The sequence below is a fragment of the Prionailurus viverrinus genome, unplaced genomic scaffold (genome assembly GCF_022837055.1).
Source record: "Prionailurus viverrinus isolate Anna unplaced genomic scaffold, UM_Priviv_1.0 scaffold_40, whole genome shotgun sequence".
Taxonomy (NCBI): Eukaryota; Metazoa; Chordata; class Mammalia; order Carnivora; family Felidae; genus Prionailurus; species Prionailurus viverrinus.
The window spans coordinates 2,546,474-2,563,236 of NW_025927608.1; the positions used below are offsets into that span (position 1 = coordinate 2,546,474).

The 16,763-nt window shown below is 62.3% G+C and overlaps 1 protein-coding gene across 2 annotated transcripts in view; it reads right to left on the reverse strand.

The window, feature by feature from the left end:
• CEMIP (cell migration inducing hyaluronidase 1) overlaps positions 1-16,763 on the reverse strand; it is a 124,999-nt gene that overhangs the window by 11,875 nt on the left and 96,361 nt on the right. For both annotated transcript variants that reach the window (XM_047846648.1, XM_047846649.1), the window contains 9 exons: positions 11,077-11,282; positions 10,413-10,482; positions 9,508-9,636; positions 7,206-7,291; positions 6,178-6,309; positions 5,214-5,249; positions 4,977-5,132; positions 2,121-2,301; positions 858-1,073 (listed from right to left, as the gene is read on the reverse strand). In XM_047846648.1, coding sequence (XP_047702604.1) covers positions 858-1,073; positions 2,121-2,301; positions 4,977-5,132; positions 5,214-5,249; positions 6,178-6,309; positions 7,206-7,291; positions 9,508-9,636; positions 10,413-10,482; positions 11,077-11,282 — 1,212 coding nt within the window. The remainder of the gene's footprint in view (positions 1-857; positions 1,074-2,120; positions 2,302-4,976; positions 5,133-5,213; positions 5,250-6,177; positions 6,310-7,205; positions 7,292-9,507; positions 9,637-10,412; positions 10,483-11,076; positions 11,283-16,763) is intronic.

Consider the following 16,763-nt stretch of genomic DNA (forward strand, 5'->3'; position numbering starts at 1 on the left):
CATCAGCCAAATAACAGCTAATGCCAGCATCGTAATAGCTAGCTGGTATTTTCGGCTCCGTCGTGTCCCAGCTGCTGTTCCCCACGACGGCCATTGGCCACATGTGGCCCCCGAGCCCCGGAAACGTGGCCGGTGTGGCTGAGGACCCACCTGGGTTTTAAATTTTGATTAATTTAAACCTCAAACCCAAAGCAGTGTAAAATATTTTCCCACCGCACGTGACTTTATCCTTTTGGGGAGGTAGGACTAGCTTGCACTTCGTCGAAAATCTGCATCCAAACTGAGCGGGCTCGAAGTGGAAACCGTGTCGTGGATTTCGAAGACTTAGAGGAGGAAAAATCACATGCGGGAAAAGTACCTCACTAACGATTTTGACAAATCGATTGCGTGTCGAGATGATAGGATTTTGAGTACGCTAAGTTAAAATATATTATTACGATTGATTTCCCCTGTTTCTTTTTCCTTTTTCACAGGGCCTCTGGAAAATTTAGGACCGCGGGGCTGGTTTGCGTTACATTTCCGGCGGATGGGGCCGGCGACGCACTTTGCATCCGTCATATGAACCTTAGGCCCGCCATCTCAGAAGGAGGTTCGACTATTATCCTGATTTCACAGATGAGGACACTGAGGCTCCAACAGTCACCCACGGGTCTGGTTCCACATGTGTCCGCGTCTTTGCACTGACTCCAGGCACTGGGGCCTGACTTGAATCCGAGTGACCTCCCAGTGCCCTCCTCCTAGGCATCTTGCTTTCTGCCTACAACGTGGTTTTCACTTTGAGTTTCTGAAAGGGCATACAGCAGGCGCTCGCTCCTGCTGAGGGGCTGGTGACACCAGGGGTGCCCTTGCTTCCCCACCTGTGCGTAGCGCCCGCTGCAGATGGCCCCTCTCCAGTCGGGGACGTTGATGCAGTCCGGGTGCCGGACCAGCCAGTTGTCGTCCTTGGTGAGGTAGGACCCCGGGTACTCGGACACAGAGCCGTCGACATCATGGAACACGGACGTCTTATCCCCATCCATGTCCAGCTGGTTGAACCAGGGCCCCGGCTCTCCGAAGAACACTCTGGAAGTAATCTAAACAGAGCCCCGGGAAGTGAGGCTGGGCCAGAGGTGAAGGGAGACTGCAGCCCGCTCACCGGCCTCCACTCCAGACCCAACGCATTCGTTTGGCCTCTGCTCACACGAGGCCCGGCTGCTGTGGGTGACCCTGGAGAGTGCTCTGAGGTGCGGGCTCAAAGCCTGCAGAGAGGAGGGGGCACGGGAGTGTGTGTGTGTGTGTGCACGTGCGTGCACAAGTGTGAGAGGGAGAGAGAGGCGGTGGTGAACGTGTGCATGAGAAAGCACACACACGTGGGGCAACGTGTGAGAGAGGACTGTGTGCGTGTGTGTCTAAGAGGGGGGTGCGTGCACCTGTTTGAGGAGGACGGTCTGTCGACACGAGCCCGTGGCGGGCTCTGTGACTGACCTCTCCCAGGCCTCGGTGGCCTGAGTAAAGAAATGAAGTCACAAGTTCTCATGCCTTTCCCTTCAGCCCGCCGGCACGAGGCAGACGAGCAAAGGGCAAGACCAGAGTGGAGGAGAAGGAAGAAAGTTCTGGGGGATCCAGAGCCCAGAGAAAGCATCCCGGGCCCCTCCCAGCCTCAAAGTGCCACCCTCCGTCCCGCCCTCCTCACCCCAGCTCTTCATTGGCACCTGTCTGTGCCCAGGAAGACCCCATTTGTGGTGTCCTCTCCGAGAGACATGAGCGCCTTGGAAACCCTGGGATTGGAGATTAACTGACCAACCCAGGTGGCCCTGTCACAAGACTCCATAGTCAAAACCGAGGCCTGTGGAGGAACAGCCTCAGGACCTTGCGTCTGGAGGGAGGCTGTGCTGAGGCTCTGGGGGGCTCGGGGCAGGGGGAGGGCAAGTGGGAGGCAGCCAGACATGACCTGTAGGGCAACCTACACTTGTACTTTTCCAGCTTGGATGCAGACGGGCTGGGGCGCGGCCCAGCCTGCTTGGAGGAAGTCGTTCGCTCCCTGCGGTGGTGGCAACGGCTCAAACTCCAGCCCCGGGGGACTTGTGAATCACCGCCCAAAGTCTGGATTTGCCCAGAGCCTGCCCCAGCACCTCACTCACCGGGACATCCTCAAAGGCAATGTCGGTCACATTGTTATGGGGGCAGCTCTGCCAGGCGTTGTTCAGCCGGAAGGCCAGGGCACTGGTGTGCCGGCCCTCCAGGGCCACAAACTTGCGGAAGGTGCAGTTCTGGATGTTGATGGGGCCGTCATAGAACTGAATTCCTCGGATCGGAAAATTCCTACAGAGTTAAGGAAGTGAGAGGTCAGCCTGTTCGCCGCGTTATGCCACCGAGTTGTTTGCACCCTTCAAGGCAGATGGAAACAGAGACTTTCTGGGTAAACCGTCCTGATCCCCACCTCCTGCCACTCCTCGCTGCAGGGCATTATTGATTCATTCATCAGTTCGTGAGAAAGTATTTATAGACACAGTAAATTGTCAATAAATGATTCCTAGATGACTTGATGGATGGATGGATGGATGGAAGGAAGGAAGGAAGGAAGGTTGAATGGATGGGTGGATGGACGAAAGGAAGGAAGGAAAGAAGGAAGGAAGGAAGGGTGGGTGGATGGATGTATGGAAGGATAGATGGAGGAACGGATGGATGGATGGATATGTGTTTAGTTGCTGGCTTGGGGGCTGGGGAATCATCCTCTATTCAAACACTTGCTCCAGTTTCTCCATCCTGTTAAGAGTCATTGGGTAAATACCATAAATACTCTGTAGATGCCAGTATTGTGTCCCTTGGGAGACTAGAGCCATTAGTCATTATTTAGTCTCAGTTGCCATAACCATTTAATCAGATTAAGACCCAAATGGGTTTCCTCTGAGTAAGCCTTTCAATTGTGAATCTGTTGGGTCTGGAAAACAGGCGAGGGGGAAGACAGAACGGAAGGTGATGATGCTGTAGCGAGATAACGCACGTGACCTTTCAGGGCACGTAACCCTACAGGAGCGGCAGGCCCCACTGGGAAGGCAAGACTGTGGGCTGTCAAAGGACCCCAAGAAGGCTCCGATCTCCAGGAGTCAGGGAGAGGATGGGAGGCGGAGGTAGAAAGGACCGGAGAACGGGCAACTTGGCTCAGCAGAGGGCGGGGACTCAGAGACTCCTCTCCTCTGCCCTCGGACTCCTGCGCGGGGCCTGGCAAGGGCCAGCTGGGCTTCTCGGTGACCCTGAACCTAGGCTTGTTTGTTCTGGAAGCCCAATGTGCATGGTTCTGCTGGTATCTGTGCCTCTGGGCCAGGTCCCCTCCTTCCATAGCTGGCATGAAGGAGGGAGGTCAGAAAGAGGGAAAGAAGCATAGAGAAGGGTCTGTCCCTGGGAGGATACACCGCAACCCCCCGTCTTCTACTTGGGGCTCCCCTCCCCAGATGCAGGTCCCCCGGGAAAGCCCGGATCACACCAGCCTTGGTGTGTGCCTTCAGTCAACACCAAGGACTTCCCACATTTCTGCATCTTTAAAGGCAGTCGATTCGCGCTGGCACCTTGAATCCTGGTTCTCAGGGGGTGCCTCCGGGCACTGTTCAAGTTAAGGCATCTTGGGAACCAGCCACTCTTACTGGCTGTGTATGCAAAGCGTATGCTTACTTTTCATCTAAGCCCAGCCCAGGACCATTGCGGACGAATCCCTCGTGACCAGGAGGACACGGTCCCTGCTCACAAACGCCACGTGAGGGACTTGCCCGGTTCGGCAGAACTGTCGGGCCTCCATAAACAAAGTCAGCCCTGAAAGTCATCAGAACATTCCGGCCCCGGAGGGCTGGTAACTCTCAGCAAAAAAAGGACCAAGTACGCAGATCCAGAGTTACTCATAAACACCACCCAAAGGGGCTGGTCTATCGCTGCGACCAGACAGAGACCAGGGCTTCCAGACCACTTGCGCCAAAGGAGGCCGTGGTTCTGTCCGCAGAATCTTTGCAAAGGCGCACGTCCACTGGGGTGGGAGCTCCGGGGCCGTGTCCTGCCCACAGAGGCAGGGATTATATTTCTCCAGAGAAAGGCGGGGGGGAAGCTCTGGGGGCAGGAGGGCTCTCGGCCCTCGGGGAGCAGACCCCTGCACGTCTGCCCGGCTCAGAGCCTGGCCATCGGGTTTGAGTTCACGTCTGAGCAGAATCACCATCAGATGGGGGACAGACGTCCTCACACCGACCCAGCTGAGGCTCCCCCGGGAACTGACCGAGCCCCTCTGCTCCGTGAGCTGGCCAGCTCTCCCGGTCCCCCCTCCTCCAGCCACCTGGCCAGCCTCCCCCCGCTTTGCCTGAAACACGTTCTGCAACAGAGAGCCCGGGACCCCTCAGGACAGCCCTACGTTTCTGCTGACGAACAGGCCTGGCCGTCAGACAGTTCTCCCCGCACTAAACTCCTTCTAACCGTGGGGCCCATGGAGAATGAGTTCTGTCTTGTAAGCGTCTGGAAGCCCCGACCACGTGTGACGTCGCCTCCCGTGCTGATCCCCCTCGTCTGACCCCTGAACTCCTGACCGGAGTTCCCAGTCTGCGTGTGACACGGCGCTGGGCTCTGTCACCTTCCTGGGTACCGTCCTCCAAGCGTGCTTTGGCCCATCTCTCTCTCCCCCGTCCCCAGGAGTGGGTGCAGTGCTCCGAGTAGGGTGCTATCAGAGGAACCCGCGGCCGCTGACCCCAGACACCGTAGCCCCGGAACCACCCCGTGCATCTGGACCATCAGGTCCCCCTGCCGCCTGCCATTCGACACTGAACGCTTGATTTCTCTCTCCCGCTCTAGACCTCACCCCACCGCCGGCCAACCTCCCTTGTTTCAGTGACTTCTCTGACTGGTAACTGACAGGGGGGTTCACAGTCGACAGGCGGAGCTCTCCCACGAGCATCATTCCGTCTGTGGCTGCCACTCGGCTTAAGGCACGCAGGACAAGGAAGCCTCCGTGGCTGCAAACCTACTGGCCTATAGGGAGGGTCCTCCCGCTGTGGTCCAGGCCACCGGGGCCCCAGATCCTGTTGTCCATCATCTCCGTCCCCACGTTGCCACTCTCGCCGACGAACAGGCTGTTCTTGATCTCCTGCTTGGAGCCATCATCATACGGGAAGGTCCCGCCGCTGTGGGGAGGAGGCGTCTGGAATGAGCCGTCCGCAGCCGGCTTCCCACACAGGGCTCGGCACGAGGACAGCTGCTCTTACCTGGCCAGGGTCAGGCCGATGCCATTATCAGCGAACCTGGGGACGAGAGCGGACGGTCAGAGCCTGCCCTCGCGCCACGGCCAGGGACGTGGCGGAGGGCGGGACGCTTCCCTGTCCCTGGCGTCACATGTGGATACTGTGTGGGGAAGGGGCTGCAGACTCTCCCACCCTGCGCGGCAAGCTCGCCTCCCGCTCGACGTCTGCTCGCGGACAGTGGCCTCCAGCATTGCCCCCACGCTGCTGACTCCAGGGCTCGTGGGAGGTTGGATCAGGGGGTCGTGAAGGACCTCCCCACTCTCGGGGCCGGCCCCGGGTGACGGCGGGGTACGTGCGGGCGGGTTGCACTCCCCTTAGCCACGCCCACTCCCATTTCAGCCACAGCGGGAAGGACAGAGGGACGGCTGGCGCCACGTCTCCCGGGAAGGCAGGCGGGCGCCGGCCCCGGGGCCCCGGGGGCCCGGGAAGGGCGGGACCCAGTGTCACAATTGTGCTGTGGCCCTGCTTTGGCGTCCCAGGAGTTGAAATTTCAAGCCCCAGTCCAACCGCTTCCTAGTTGTGTGACCTCCTGGGAAAGTCACTGAGCTCAGCCTCAGTTGACCATCTCTAAAAATGGAGATAATTTGCATCTTTGAGAAGCACAGTGAGGAAGGAAGGCAGACGAGGATTCTGCACGCAGCAGGTGCCCAGGACATGCTGGGAACTTCCTTCCCTCCTTCCGACGACTGGCTACGTGGCCCGAGAGAGCCTCACCCCGTGGCAGGTATGACCCCCAGCACCCGGCATGTGCTGTTTTCAGGGGGCTCGGGGGTGGGGGTGGGGGGTCGCTGCCTCTGCCTGGCTGGGGACTGACCAGAAAGCCGATGTCTGTGTGCCTGTTTCCTCCCTGCCCCGCTCTCCCCTCCCCCATGCGGGGGAGGCACCCCCCACCCCGTCCTCGTGTCAGGACCCCGTGCCCGGTCCTCACCGGCAGCTGTCCAGCCACACGTCCCCGCCGCGCAGCCAGGCCCCGTGGTCCTGGTTCTTGTAGGCCGTGAAGTGTTTGATGATGGCCGGCTCCCGGGGCTTCAGCGGGTCGGCATCCTGGTGAGGGCTGTACCTGGAGCACGCCACGGGGAGGGCACAGGTGGCCGTGTCGGGGGGACGCCTCAGCCGACCCCCTTCTCGGCCGAGAGCTTCTCTCCGCACACACAGAAGCAAGGAGTCCTTCCTCCAGGGCCCCAGCCCCACGCAGGCTACAGACAGGCCACTGCTCTTGTCCGTGGGCACCGAGGAGCCCCCACCCCACCCCGCCCGGGGGCGGGGGGGTCAAGGCACAGCGCGAACTGGCCGGGCCCCACCCCGGCGTGCGGTATGGCCCCTGGAAGGAGAGTGAGCTGCCCAGCCGCCTGGTAACCTGGGGGGCCCTTGACCTAAAGCCTCTTCCGGAATCTAGCTCGTTGGCTACAAAACGGGGCACGGAGCCCAGCTGCTCAGTGTGTCCGGACCAGCAAAAGCCACCCGTCGGCGTTATCACGGACCCTAGCGCCACCCACTTCCGACGCAGACCGACGCCTCGGTCTCTAAAGGGCGCTGGTGTTTCTAATACCCTTGAGGTGTCGATGGCACCCGTGGAAAGCAGCCTCTGGCCTTCGGCTGAGCTCTGGATTGTTCTGGATTGCTTTGTGGGCACAACCCGCACGTCCCTTTAGACCTCGGCCCAACCCAGTCCTACTGACCGTGCGGGTACTGGCTTTGCTGAAGGATCCGGGAACCTCTAGAAATTTCTGTTTCCCTTCGGCTGCTGTAGCATAAAGCCTAATTCAGTCTTTGCCCCGCTCGGGCTTTCAGCATCGGACCCCCAGCAGCTAGCTCACGGGCCAGGACGTAGAAAGTGCTCACCAGACACCGATGAGTGAGTGAGCGAACGAACGGACGAACGAACGAATGAGTGGAGAGGACGGGGCTGGGTCAAGAGGTCAGCAGGGAGAGTGTGCGTCCCCACGGGCCATCTACCTGGCAGAGATGATGGACAGGAAGGGCCGCTTGTCCTTGGCAGAGGCCTCCGTAGTTTTGACCCCGTTGTCAATGATCATGCCAGCCTGCAGGGGAGGAGACGGTCAGGGACGCATCCACGGCCACGGCAGGTGGCAGGCACCTCGTCACGCCACGCACACTCTTAAACCTTCCAGTAACGCCGGCTCTGCTCTCAGGACCCATTAGTGGAGGCAAGGGGTCTGCAGCGAGGGAGGGGAGGAGCCCATGCTTCTGCTCTGCTCAGGGCGAATCTGAGGTGTTCACGAAGGAACCGAGAGGTCTGGGGGCTAAGTGTCTTGTCCAGGGCCACGGAGCTAAGTCCGTGACCAGAAGTCACCTTGCTCTGGGCGGTTACAAGCCCAGGCCCAACGTCAGGGGCTACGGGAAATGTGTCTGGTGATTTAAAGGAAACACTGCACTTGAGGCCCCTCCCCTGGGGCAGGGGTCTCGGTTCCTCCCACTGGACTCTCGGCCTCCCGGGAAAGCCCGAAGGCAGGTCCCCTTCTTGAGTAGCTGAGGCCACTCTGGCTAGAACATTCTTCAAGGGACTGACAGTGAGGCAGTGGTGGCGTGAGTGGAACATGAGGGGCTGGATCCCCGCTGCTCGCTCATGGGCCGTGACCTTCACCCTGCAAGCCTCAGCTGTGGCCTCCACAAGCCGGGCTACGAACACGGATTTCAGAGAATATGGCGGGAGGCTCGGTGCTGGCCCCGGTGGATGCCCCATACCAGGACCCTCGCCCACTGGGCACAGGGTCAGGGCTCACTGGAGGGGCACCGAGACTGGGGGCCCTCGCCCACTGGTTACGGGGTCAGGCCTCACTCGGGGGCACCAAGACTGGGGACCCTTGCCCGCTGGGTGCAGGGTCAGCACTCACTGGAGGGGGCACTGTGCCCGGGGACCCTCGCCCACTGGGCTCAAAGTCAGGGTTCACTGGAGGGGCACTGTGCCTGGGGACCCTCGCCCACTGGGCACAAAGTTAGGGCTCACTGGACAGGGCACTGTGCCCGGGGACCCTCGCCTGCTGGGCACAAAGTCAGGGCTCACTGGACGGGGCACTGTGCCCAGAGACCCTCATCCACTGGGCACAGGGTCAGGGCTCACCGGGGGCGGGTACCTCACCCTGCCATCTTCCCCAAGGCCCGCCCCTCCTCCTGTGCCCCTGAGTCCTTGCCTACTTCCTTGTAGGAAACCACTGTCCCTCACAGACCTCCCTGCTCTGACCTCTCCAGGCCCACCGCCCAGCTCAGGGGACGGCTTCTGGAGGACGAGGTCCTGACAAACGGCCCACACGTGCTGTGTCCTCTCGGCTGCCCACACGGCACCCCTGGCCGCTCCCGCGTGGCCCACGACAGCCTCAGAAACGCCCGCTCTGTCAGGGGGACACCGATGACCGGCAACTCTTCCTTCTCAGCTCCCTGGGGTGTGCCCTCTGCCCGTGCCCCCCCCACCCCTGCGGGCCCCTCTCTGGCCCCACCGCCCGTGTAAGCACAAGCCGAGTGTGAGAAGGTTTCTCTTCTCACAGTCTTCTCCCCGGTTGACCTTCTTTTTTAAACCCTCCCGTGTCCGTTCCCCGCCCCCCCAGGGGCCTCAGTTTCCTCATCTGCGCTATCAGGGACTGGACAGAAGATCCGGACACGGGGCTCTGTCCACGCACCGTGCCAGCGCCCCCAGCACCACCTGTGTCCCCAGGGCGGCTCCCCGGTCCCAGCCTGGCTCCCCAGCTGTGCGTCCCACGGCTCTGGTCTCCGTGCCGTTCTGGGTGGACGTCCTCCACACCCTCGGGGCCCCGGCCCCTTCCTTGCGCCTAACTCGGCAGCGTCTGGTCTCCCCTCCACCCCCCGCACCCCCCGGGCTCTGTGCGGAAGGACCAGAGCAAAAGCCAAGGGGACGGAGGAGAGGGGCCCGTGCCATGTCTCCGTTCCTTCAGGAGCGCGTCCTGACTGCGTCCGGCGTCCAGGCCGGGCCAGCCTGTCACAGCCGGCACCGCGCCCGGCCACCAGGGGGGCGGCGGGCCCGCGCTCGGGTGTCCCCCTGCCGTCAGCCTGCGCGAAGGCACATCCCGCTTCTCCTCCCGGCTCTGACCGGGGGCCGCGTCGTGTGGCAGGAGCGGCCACGGGACATTGTCGCTAAGAAGGCCGCTTTGTTTCCTCCCAGACCCGCGCCAGGAAGGCGGCTGGTGCCCGGCCGGAGCCCGGCGGCTGTCCGGCCCTGGCGATGTGCGGGCCGGGGGAGGGGGACCGGCGGGAAGCGGGGGGCGCACTGTCTGGAAGGACTTACGCGGTAGTTGGAGTGTGCTCGGTTATTGTGGAACCTTCCCAGCGGGATGTGCTCGGAGTAACCTGGCGAGTACGTTCCCACCGACGGGCCCGTCGGAACGTGGTGAAAAATGAACCAGAATCCGGTTTCCTGTGGGAGGAGGGCACGGGGGGGAGAGCCGCCGAAATCAGCCCAGCACACCCCTGGTCGGGGCCGCGGGCTGGCGCCAGCCCCCCAAGGGCCCCCCCGCCGCCCTCCCCCAAACACGTCTCCGGGAGACGGTCCAAACTCTGGCAGATGCATTTCGTGGGGCCCATCCGGGCTGTGCCAACCCTTCACAGGGTCCCGCTCGATCGGCCGTGGGCTCCAAGCGGTTGGATTGCAGAGTCCCCGTGGGGAACGTCCCATGATGTGCTTGGCCCCTCTCATCTGGCAGCTGGGGAAGCCGAGGCCCAGAGACGGCACCTGGCCCGCTCGGGGTCCCCCGGACGGCGAGCCGCAGGGAGGAATGGCCGTGTAGACGGAGTGCTGTGTTTGGATCCCACGCACGCCCCTGGCACGGCAGCGCTCCCTGCCTCGGTTTCCCCACCCGCCACATGAAGGGGAGGGGTGCTGGCCTTGGAGGGCTGACGCGAGAATTAAACTACTTCGGCTTGGAGCGCTGGTGTGCCAGGCACCGCCCAGGCTGCACCCATTGGATCCCACGAGGAGTCATTTCGATAAAGCGCTTTGATCGCCAATATGATGCAGCGACGGAGCCATCCGTCAAAAGCAAGTCCGTCCGCCGCCAGCCTGGTTTTCACGTCTCCGCCCCAGCGGAGCCTGAGCTGGGGCCCCGAACCCACACTCCGGGCTCATCCCCGGCCGCCGCCGCCTCCCAGCCCCCCTCCTTCCCTTCTGCCCGGCCCGGGACCCCTTGCGCTCACCTCGGAGCCCGCGGCCGCACAGTTGATGAGGTTGTTGTTGGGGTTGGCCATCCAGAAGGTGGACACTGCGCTGCAGGGGGGAGGGGGGGGACAGAGATCGCATGGGGTCACATGACGGGCGGCCAGCTCCTGCGCCCCTCGTCAGACACTCGAGGAATCCTTAATTTGCGATGAGACTCGGTTTTCTCGTTCGAGTGCGGTACATCTAAGCGCCTCATGTGCTCAGAATTTCCAGGGGGCCATGGCCCCGTGGGGCGGAGGCAGATCAGAGGTCACAAGTGCCCGGGAGAGGAGCCGTTACTAAGGGGGAGACCCCGCACCGGCGGGCGGATCACACGGGAACCCCTGTCTGCCGGTGCCCACGGCCACACGCCCTCACGGGAGTGCCGTGTGACGTTGGCAGAAGCCGGAGGATGAGAACAGAGGTTCTCTGATGGACGTGAGGCGAGCTGGGGAGGTACAGCACGCCCTGCCCTCTGCACCTGCTGACCCCCGCGCCCTCTGCACCCCCTGCGCCCTCTGGCCGCGAGGCTGAAGGCACCAGGTGGTGAAGGGCTGGCAGGTGCAAGCTTCCCAGAAGCCCCAGGGTGCAGAGATCAGAGGCCACCTGGGGCGGGGCGGGGCGGGAGGGGGATGCGTGTGGCCTGGAGACGAAGCCACTCACTTGCAGTCCTGCCGGGGCTTGGGGACGTAGCCCGGGTACGAGTCTTCCGTGATCATCCTGCACATCTTGCTGTCCCGGTCGGAGGGGAGGAGGGTTCCAGACTTGACCAGGAGGCCCAGACAGTGGTCAAAGGTGTTGCGTTCCTCCGGCCCGTCCTCCGTGAAGAAGCAGTGGCCCAGGGAGTTATAGCCCACCACGTCCTTGACCTGCAGGGGCCAAGACAGGAGGGGACACGTCGCCCAGCTTCCAGCTGCTCATCAGGCACACGTGAGACGCCGTCAGCCGTATGGCCGGTCCCGCTAGGAGCAGGGGAGGCTTGGGGAGGGGGAGGGACGAACGGCGACTTCGAAGCCCCTTCCCGCTGGAGGTGCTGCGGCCGAGGCTCCGTGGGGTGGGAGGGGACAGGGTGTCAGAAGTGCGTCCAGGAGGAGGCAGGGACAGGCCACGTGAGCCCGCCCTGGTGAGAACGCGGCGGGCCCCCGGCCCACAAGGACGGCAGGCGAGGTAGGGGGAGCAGGAAGGTAGGGGGAGCGTCCCCGGGAGGCAGCATGAGAGGCAGGCCAGGCCGTGCCCTCACCCGGGGGCCGAGCCAGCCTCACAGCCCAGGAGGCACAGCCCGCGACATCTGCAGACTCGAGGGCCAAGAACCAGAAAAGTGTGCAAACCCCAGCTCGTCACAACCCATCTTGGAATCCCGGAGTCAGCGGGGGGCGAGGGGCGCAGCGGGGAGGAGGAGCGGGAAGGCCGTTCTCAGGCCCCGAGAGAGCCGGGATGGTCCCAGGGCATCTGTCACACGGGCCCCCGGCCCCCGGTCCCCTTGCCCGCCGCAGATGAGCCATTCCAGCTCTGTCATCTCGGAGGCCCCTTCTGGGTCTGAACCCCGCTAACATATCAGTCTCGGAACCAAGAGATCCTCAGGTCGGCCTGAGCCCCAGCTCCCTGCCCAGCGCCAGTCGCTCACAAGCATCTCTGGCAGACGGGCTCTGTGCTCCCCCTCGAATGTCCCAGAGACGGGACGCTCACCACCTCACGAGGCAGCCTGTCCACGGTGGGACCCCCAGGACGGCGAGAAGCACCTCGTTCATCTTAACCGACACCTGCCGTCCTCACCCCCACCCTGGGGCCTGACCGGCCGGTGGCGTCACCCGACGAGGACGCCCCTGCCTCCCTAGGACCGTTCCACTCACACCTGTTAAGTACCTACGCCAGGCCCGGCCCGGAACATCGACACACCGTCCAGACACAGCTCCCCCCGCAGTACTGGGCACAGTTCGAGGGGCCGGCCCGTACTTGGTCAGATGTTTAGTGGCAACCCTGGCCTCCGCCCCCGATGCCGACAGCACCTCCTCAGAGTGACAACAGGGACGCCTGGGCGGCCCGGTCGGTTGAGCCTCCGACTTCGGCTCGGGTCACAATCTCTCAGTCTGTGGGTTCGAGCCCCGCGTCGGGCTCTGTGCTGACAGCTCGGAGCCTGGAGCCTGCTTTGGATTCTGTGTCTCCCTCTCTGTCTGCCTCTCCCCTGCTCACACTCTGTCTCTCTCTCTCAAAAATAAATAAACATTAACAAAATTTTTTTAAAATGTCTCCAGGCTCATTGCCAATATTGCACTGGTGTGTATGTGTGTGTGTGTGTGTGTGTGTGTGTGTGTGTGTGTGTGACAAAACTGGCCTGACTGGGATGCACAAATCGAGGCTAAATACCCCAACTCCCTCCCAAGTCGTTGACAAAGCCTGCCCATTCCCATTTTTAGGCAACCACGCTCTGGAAGCATCTGGAACGGGGACCCTTTGTGTCCTTTTAATCTTGCTGAAACCTCGCACGATTCTATGATCATTGTTTTCGGTTCTTCGCTTTGTTGTGTTTTTAGAGGTAGGGAAAGTGAGGCTCTGGGAAGTCAAGTGATTTGCCCAAGGTCACACGACCCACGTGCTCAAGGTCAGGGCTGGAACCCCAGTTTTCTAATTGTGTCCATTCACCCCAAAGGGGAGGATCCGCCCTGTTCCAGGCGAGCTCTGTTCCCTCAAGCGTCCGTCCCTAAACTCTGGCCACTGGCAAGGGCGTGATCTTGAATCCTATTCGGTCCCTCAATGAGCATTTTGTAAACACCAAAGTCATCCAGTGGGACTGCTTCCTCTCCTCCCAGTGAGCTCTGAAAGCGTGTTATAAATAGCCTGGAAAGACAAGGACGGGAGGAAGAGGCAAGGAGCTGGGAGGCATCTCAGAGCAAGTTCCGGGCCTCAACTTGGCAGGGAAGGGGTAGGGGTGGGGCGCCTCCCAGGGGCTCATGAACCTCGGGCTGGAGCCCCGCTTGGACCCAGGCCCCCTGCCTCCCACCCGAGGCTCTTCCAAAATCGTAAGCCCCTGCCTGCCCCACCGTCTGATCACACCTTGCGTGGCCCTTCTCTGAAGGAAGTGAATGGTGGATCGGGGACATTCTAATTCTGCCCCAGGGAGAAGTCCCTCCAAGCCCCTTGAGGTGCGCCACGGAGACAAAAGTCCCCATCGAAAGGAGGAACAAGGACTATTTTTTGGGTGTCCGATATCTTACAGACAGTATCTCACTTAATTCTTATGACAACATCATTCCCTCTCAGCCAATGACACTGAGGCAGAGAGTTGCCCAAAGCCACTTTCCCTTCAGGGACAGAACTGAGACCCGATTCTCCATCTGCCTGATCCTATAACCTGTGTGCTAATCAGCTGTCAGCACCCCAAGCAGAAAAAACCCCCCTCATCCCGTGTTGCATTTCTTTCTCCTTATCGGGGTGGCAGGGGGAGGGCGGTGAGGGTGGCGTGGGTGGTCCAGGTGACAGCACGGGACGGGGGAAGCAGGTGCTGGGTGGGGAGTGGAAGGCACAAGTTTCCGCCACAGATTTGCTGTGCCCAGCTTGGAACACGTCGGAACACGAAGCCGGGATGGAAGCAGAGCCCCGTCGCCCTCCGTCCGCCTTGCCAGGAAAGGACCGAGGCCCGGAGCGGGAGGCAAGGACAGCGGCCGTGGCCCGTTTCCGGTTGCTTCCTGCGCTGACCGGTGGGTGGGGTGGCCCTCCCTCGTCCCCGACCCGTCAGCAGAAGCCCCGGCCAGGAAACTCGTGGGGGAAGCAAGCAGGGGTTCCTCACGTGGGCTCAGGCGCAGCCAAGTTCAAGAAGCGACTGAGACTATGAACTCGAGAAACCGGGGAGAGGGGAAACCAGGAGAAATGCACGCTCGCCTGAGAGTCCCAGAGCTGAGGTGGGGACACAGGGCAGGGGGCTCATGCCAGGGGCGTCCAGGGGTACCCCGGCCATCGGCAGAAGGACACGGGATGGCGTGTCCCTAACGCTGGAGGGCTTGGGGGGGGCGGCACGGGGCACGGCCAGCAGACCCAAGCCGTGGGCGTCCCGGCTGCTCCTGGAGGCGTTTACACCAACGACGACACATTGCAAGCAGGGGACCAGGTGGGGAAGCGGGGAAGGACACGTTTTCTTCCCCACCCCCACTCTTGGCCCCAAAAACAGGGGAGTCGGGGGCGGGGGGGGACGAACAAAATCCATATGGGCGTCTTTTCTACCTTCCTCAAAACTATTGGAAGACATTCATTGTTTCCAGGAAGCAAAGGTGGGGGGTCCCCCGTGTCCTGCCCCGGAGCTCAGAAACACACACGAGGACGCGGTGGGAGCCCCCCGCAGGCCCCCAGATACCCCGCGTGCGGACACCTTGCAGGACAGCCTTCCCCTGAGCGCCGGCCTCGCCCACACGGTAAACCGCTCACGCCGAGACGAAGCGAGTGAACATAAAATGCCAACGGAGAGGGTCCGGCCCCCTTCTGACGACCACGCGGTGCGGCTCCCAAACCCCACCCCCCCCCTCCAGGGGGAGGAACGGGAAGGGCTCAGGGAGTCAGAGGCCTGCGCTTCGTCCGGGTTTGAGCCACGGCGATTCGGTTTCACCATGGAAGGGCCACACGGGTCCGTGGCTCCGGATGGCCCCCCGGGAAGCTGACGGCTGCTGCCTCCCAGTCTGGTGGCCGGCGTCCCCGGGGGGCAGACGGAAGGACGGCCGCGGGGCAGGACCGCAGGGTCTCCTGCCTCCGAGGGGCTGTCCGCGGCTCTGGCTCCAGAAAGCCTTCTCTGCCGCGGGGGCAGCTCCCCGCCTGCATCCCTGCTCGGCCGTGCCGAGGCCTCCGCCCCCTTCACCGCTGCTGGCCCTGCGTCTCCCACCACTGCCTGTTTCGGCCGAGACCCGGGCTCCGGGCTCTCGGAAGCCTACCGTGACCAAGACGGCCACATCCTCTCGTTCTTGTTGTCTTTTTAAAAAAATTGTTTGTGTTTATGTATTTTTTGAGAGAGAGAGAGAGATAGCGAGCAGGGGAGGGGCAGAGAGGGAGGGAGAGAGAGAGGGAGAGAGAGAGAGTCCCAAGCAGGCCCCGCGCTGTCAGCACAGAGCCTGAACTCATGAGCCGTGAGATCGTGACTGGAGCCAAAACCGGGAGTCCGACGCTTAACTGAGCCACCAGGCGCCCCCTTCGTTCTAACTGAGAAACCACGAGAGGTGTTTGTCAGGCCCTGCACAGCCGCACGTCCACGCTACATGGCGTGTGCGTGTGCGTGTGCGATGTCCACGCTCCGCGTGTGCATGTGACTGCCCCGAGCTTGAGAACAGCTTCCACCCAGCCCAGATCTGTAGTCACAGGGCCTCTGGGAAATCTTGGTACCTTTCTCTCCAGGAACGGGACGCAGGGGTGAATTTACGCCGAGTTTAAGGACGGAACTTCAGAACAAATGCTCCAATCAAGCAACGGGCCTCACACTCGGGCCCGTCACCCTTCTTCACTAATTCTGCGCCGTCCCGGTTCCCACAGCTTCCGAGCTCAGTCACCACCCGCGAGGGACCGTCTCCGACTGCCCGCGTGGGGTCCGGTCGGCAAACCACGCAGGCGGACGGCACGGACCAGACGCCGCTCTGGGGCCGAGTGTGTGCCCCACGCCCCGCGCCCTTGGCTCCCTCCTTACAACCACCGCGTGGGACGGGTCCTGCCCGCCTCCCCGTTTTCCAGAGGAGGAAACAGAGGCACGGAGAGAGGTACGGAGACTGGCCCAGGCCGCACGACTCGCGAGTGGCAGGAGCCGATGAAAACCCAGAGCCCAAGCTTGTCGGGTGCCTCGTGCTGCCTCCCTGACGGTTTCCCCTTGTGAATCCTACTGTCTTTCTGCTTCAGCCAGAAGACGCCCCCCTTCCCTCTTCCTTGAGCCGGAAAAAAGTTCACGTTCAGCACAACCCCTCCCCTCCCGCCGGGGAGGATCAGCCCCGGCCCCCGGTCAGCTTCCACGGGAGCCCCGGCCGGGGGGTCCCCTGTGGCACCCGTGCCTGTGTTTGCTGCAACTTCCCCACCCGGCTGAGGAGGGAACGGGGTGCCACGGCTCATACCCTGGGGACCAAGCCCTAGAACCCGCGGCTTCCAGACCAGGCCCCGTGGCCCATGCCGTCGCCCCGTTTCTCAGCGGGTTTTCAAATCCGAGCACTTGAGGCAGCAGGCACCGCTCAGAACATAGGAGCGCACCGAGCAGCACGCTGACGGCCTCACCCCTCCCCTGCCCGGTGCGAGGTCCATCACGTCGGGCCTCGAGCAGGGCTGCAAACTCGGGGGGCCTTGGGGGCCAACGGGCCATGGGTCGAGTGGCACCGGCCTGGGGCGTTTGCTGTAAT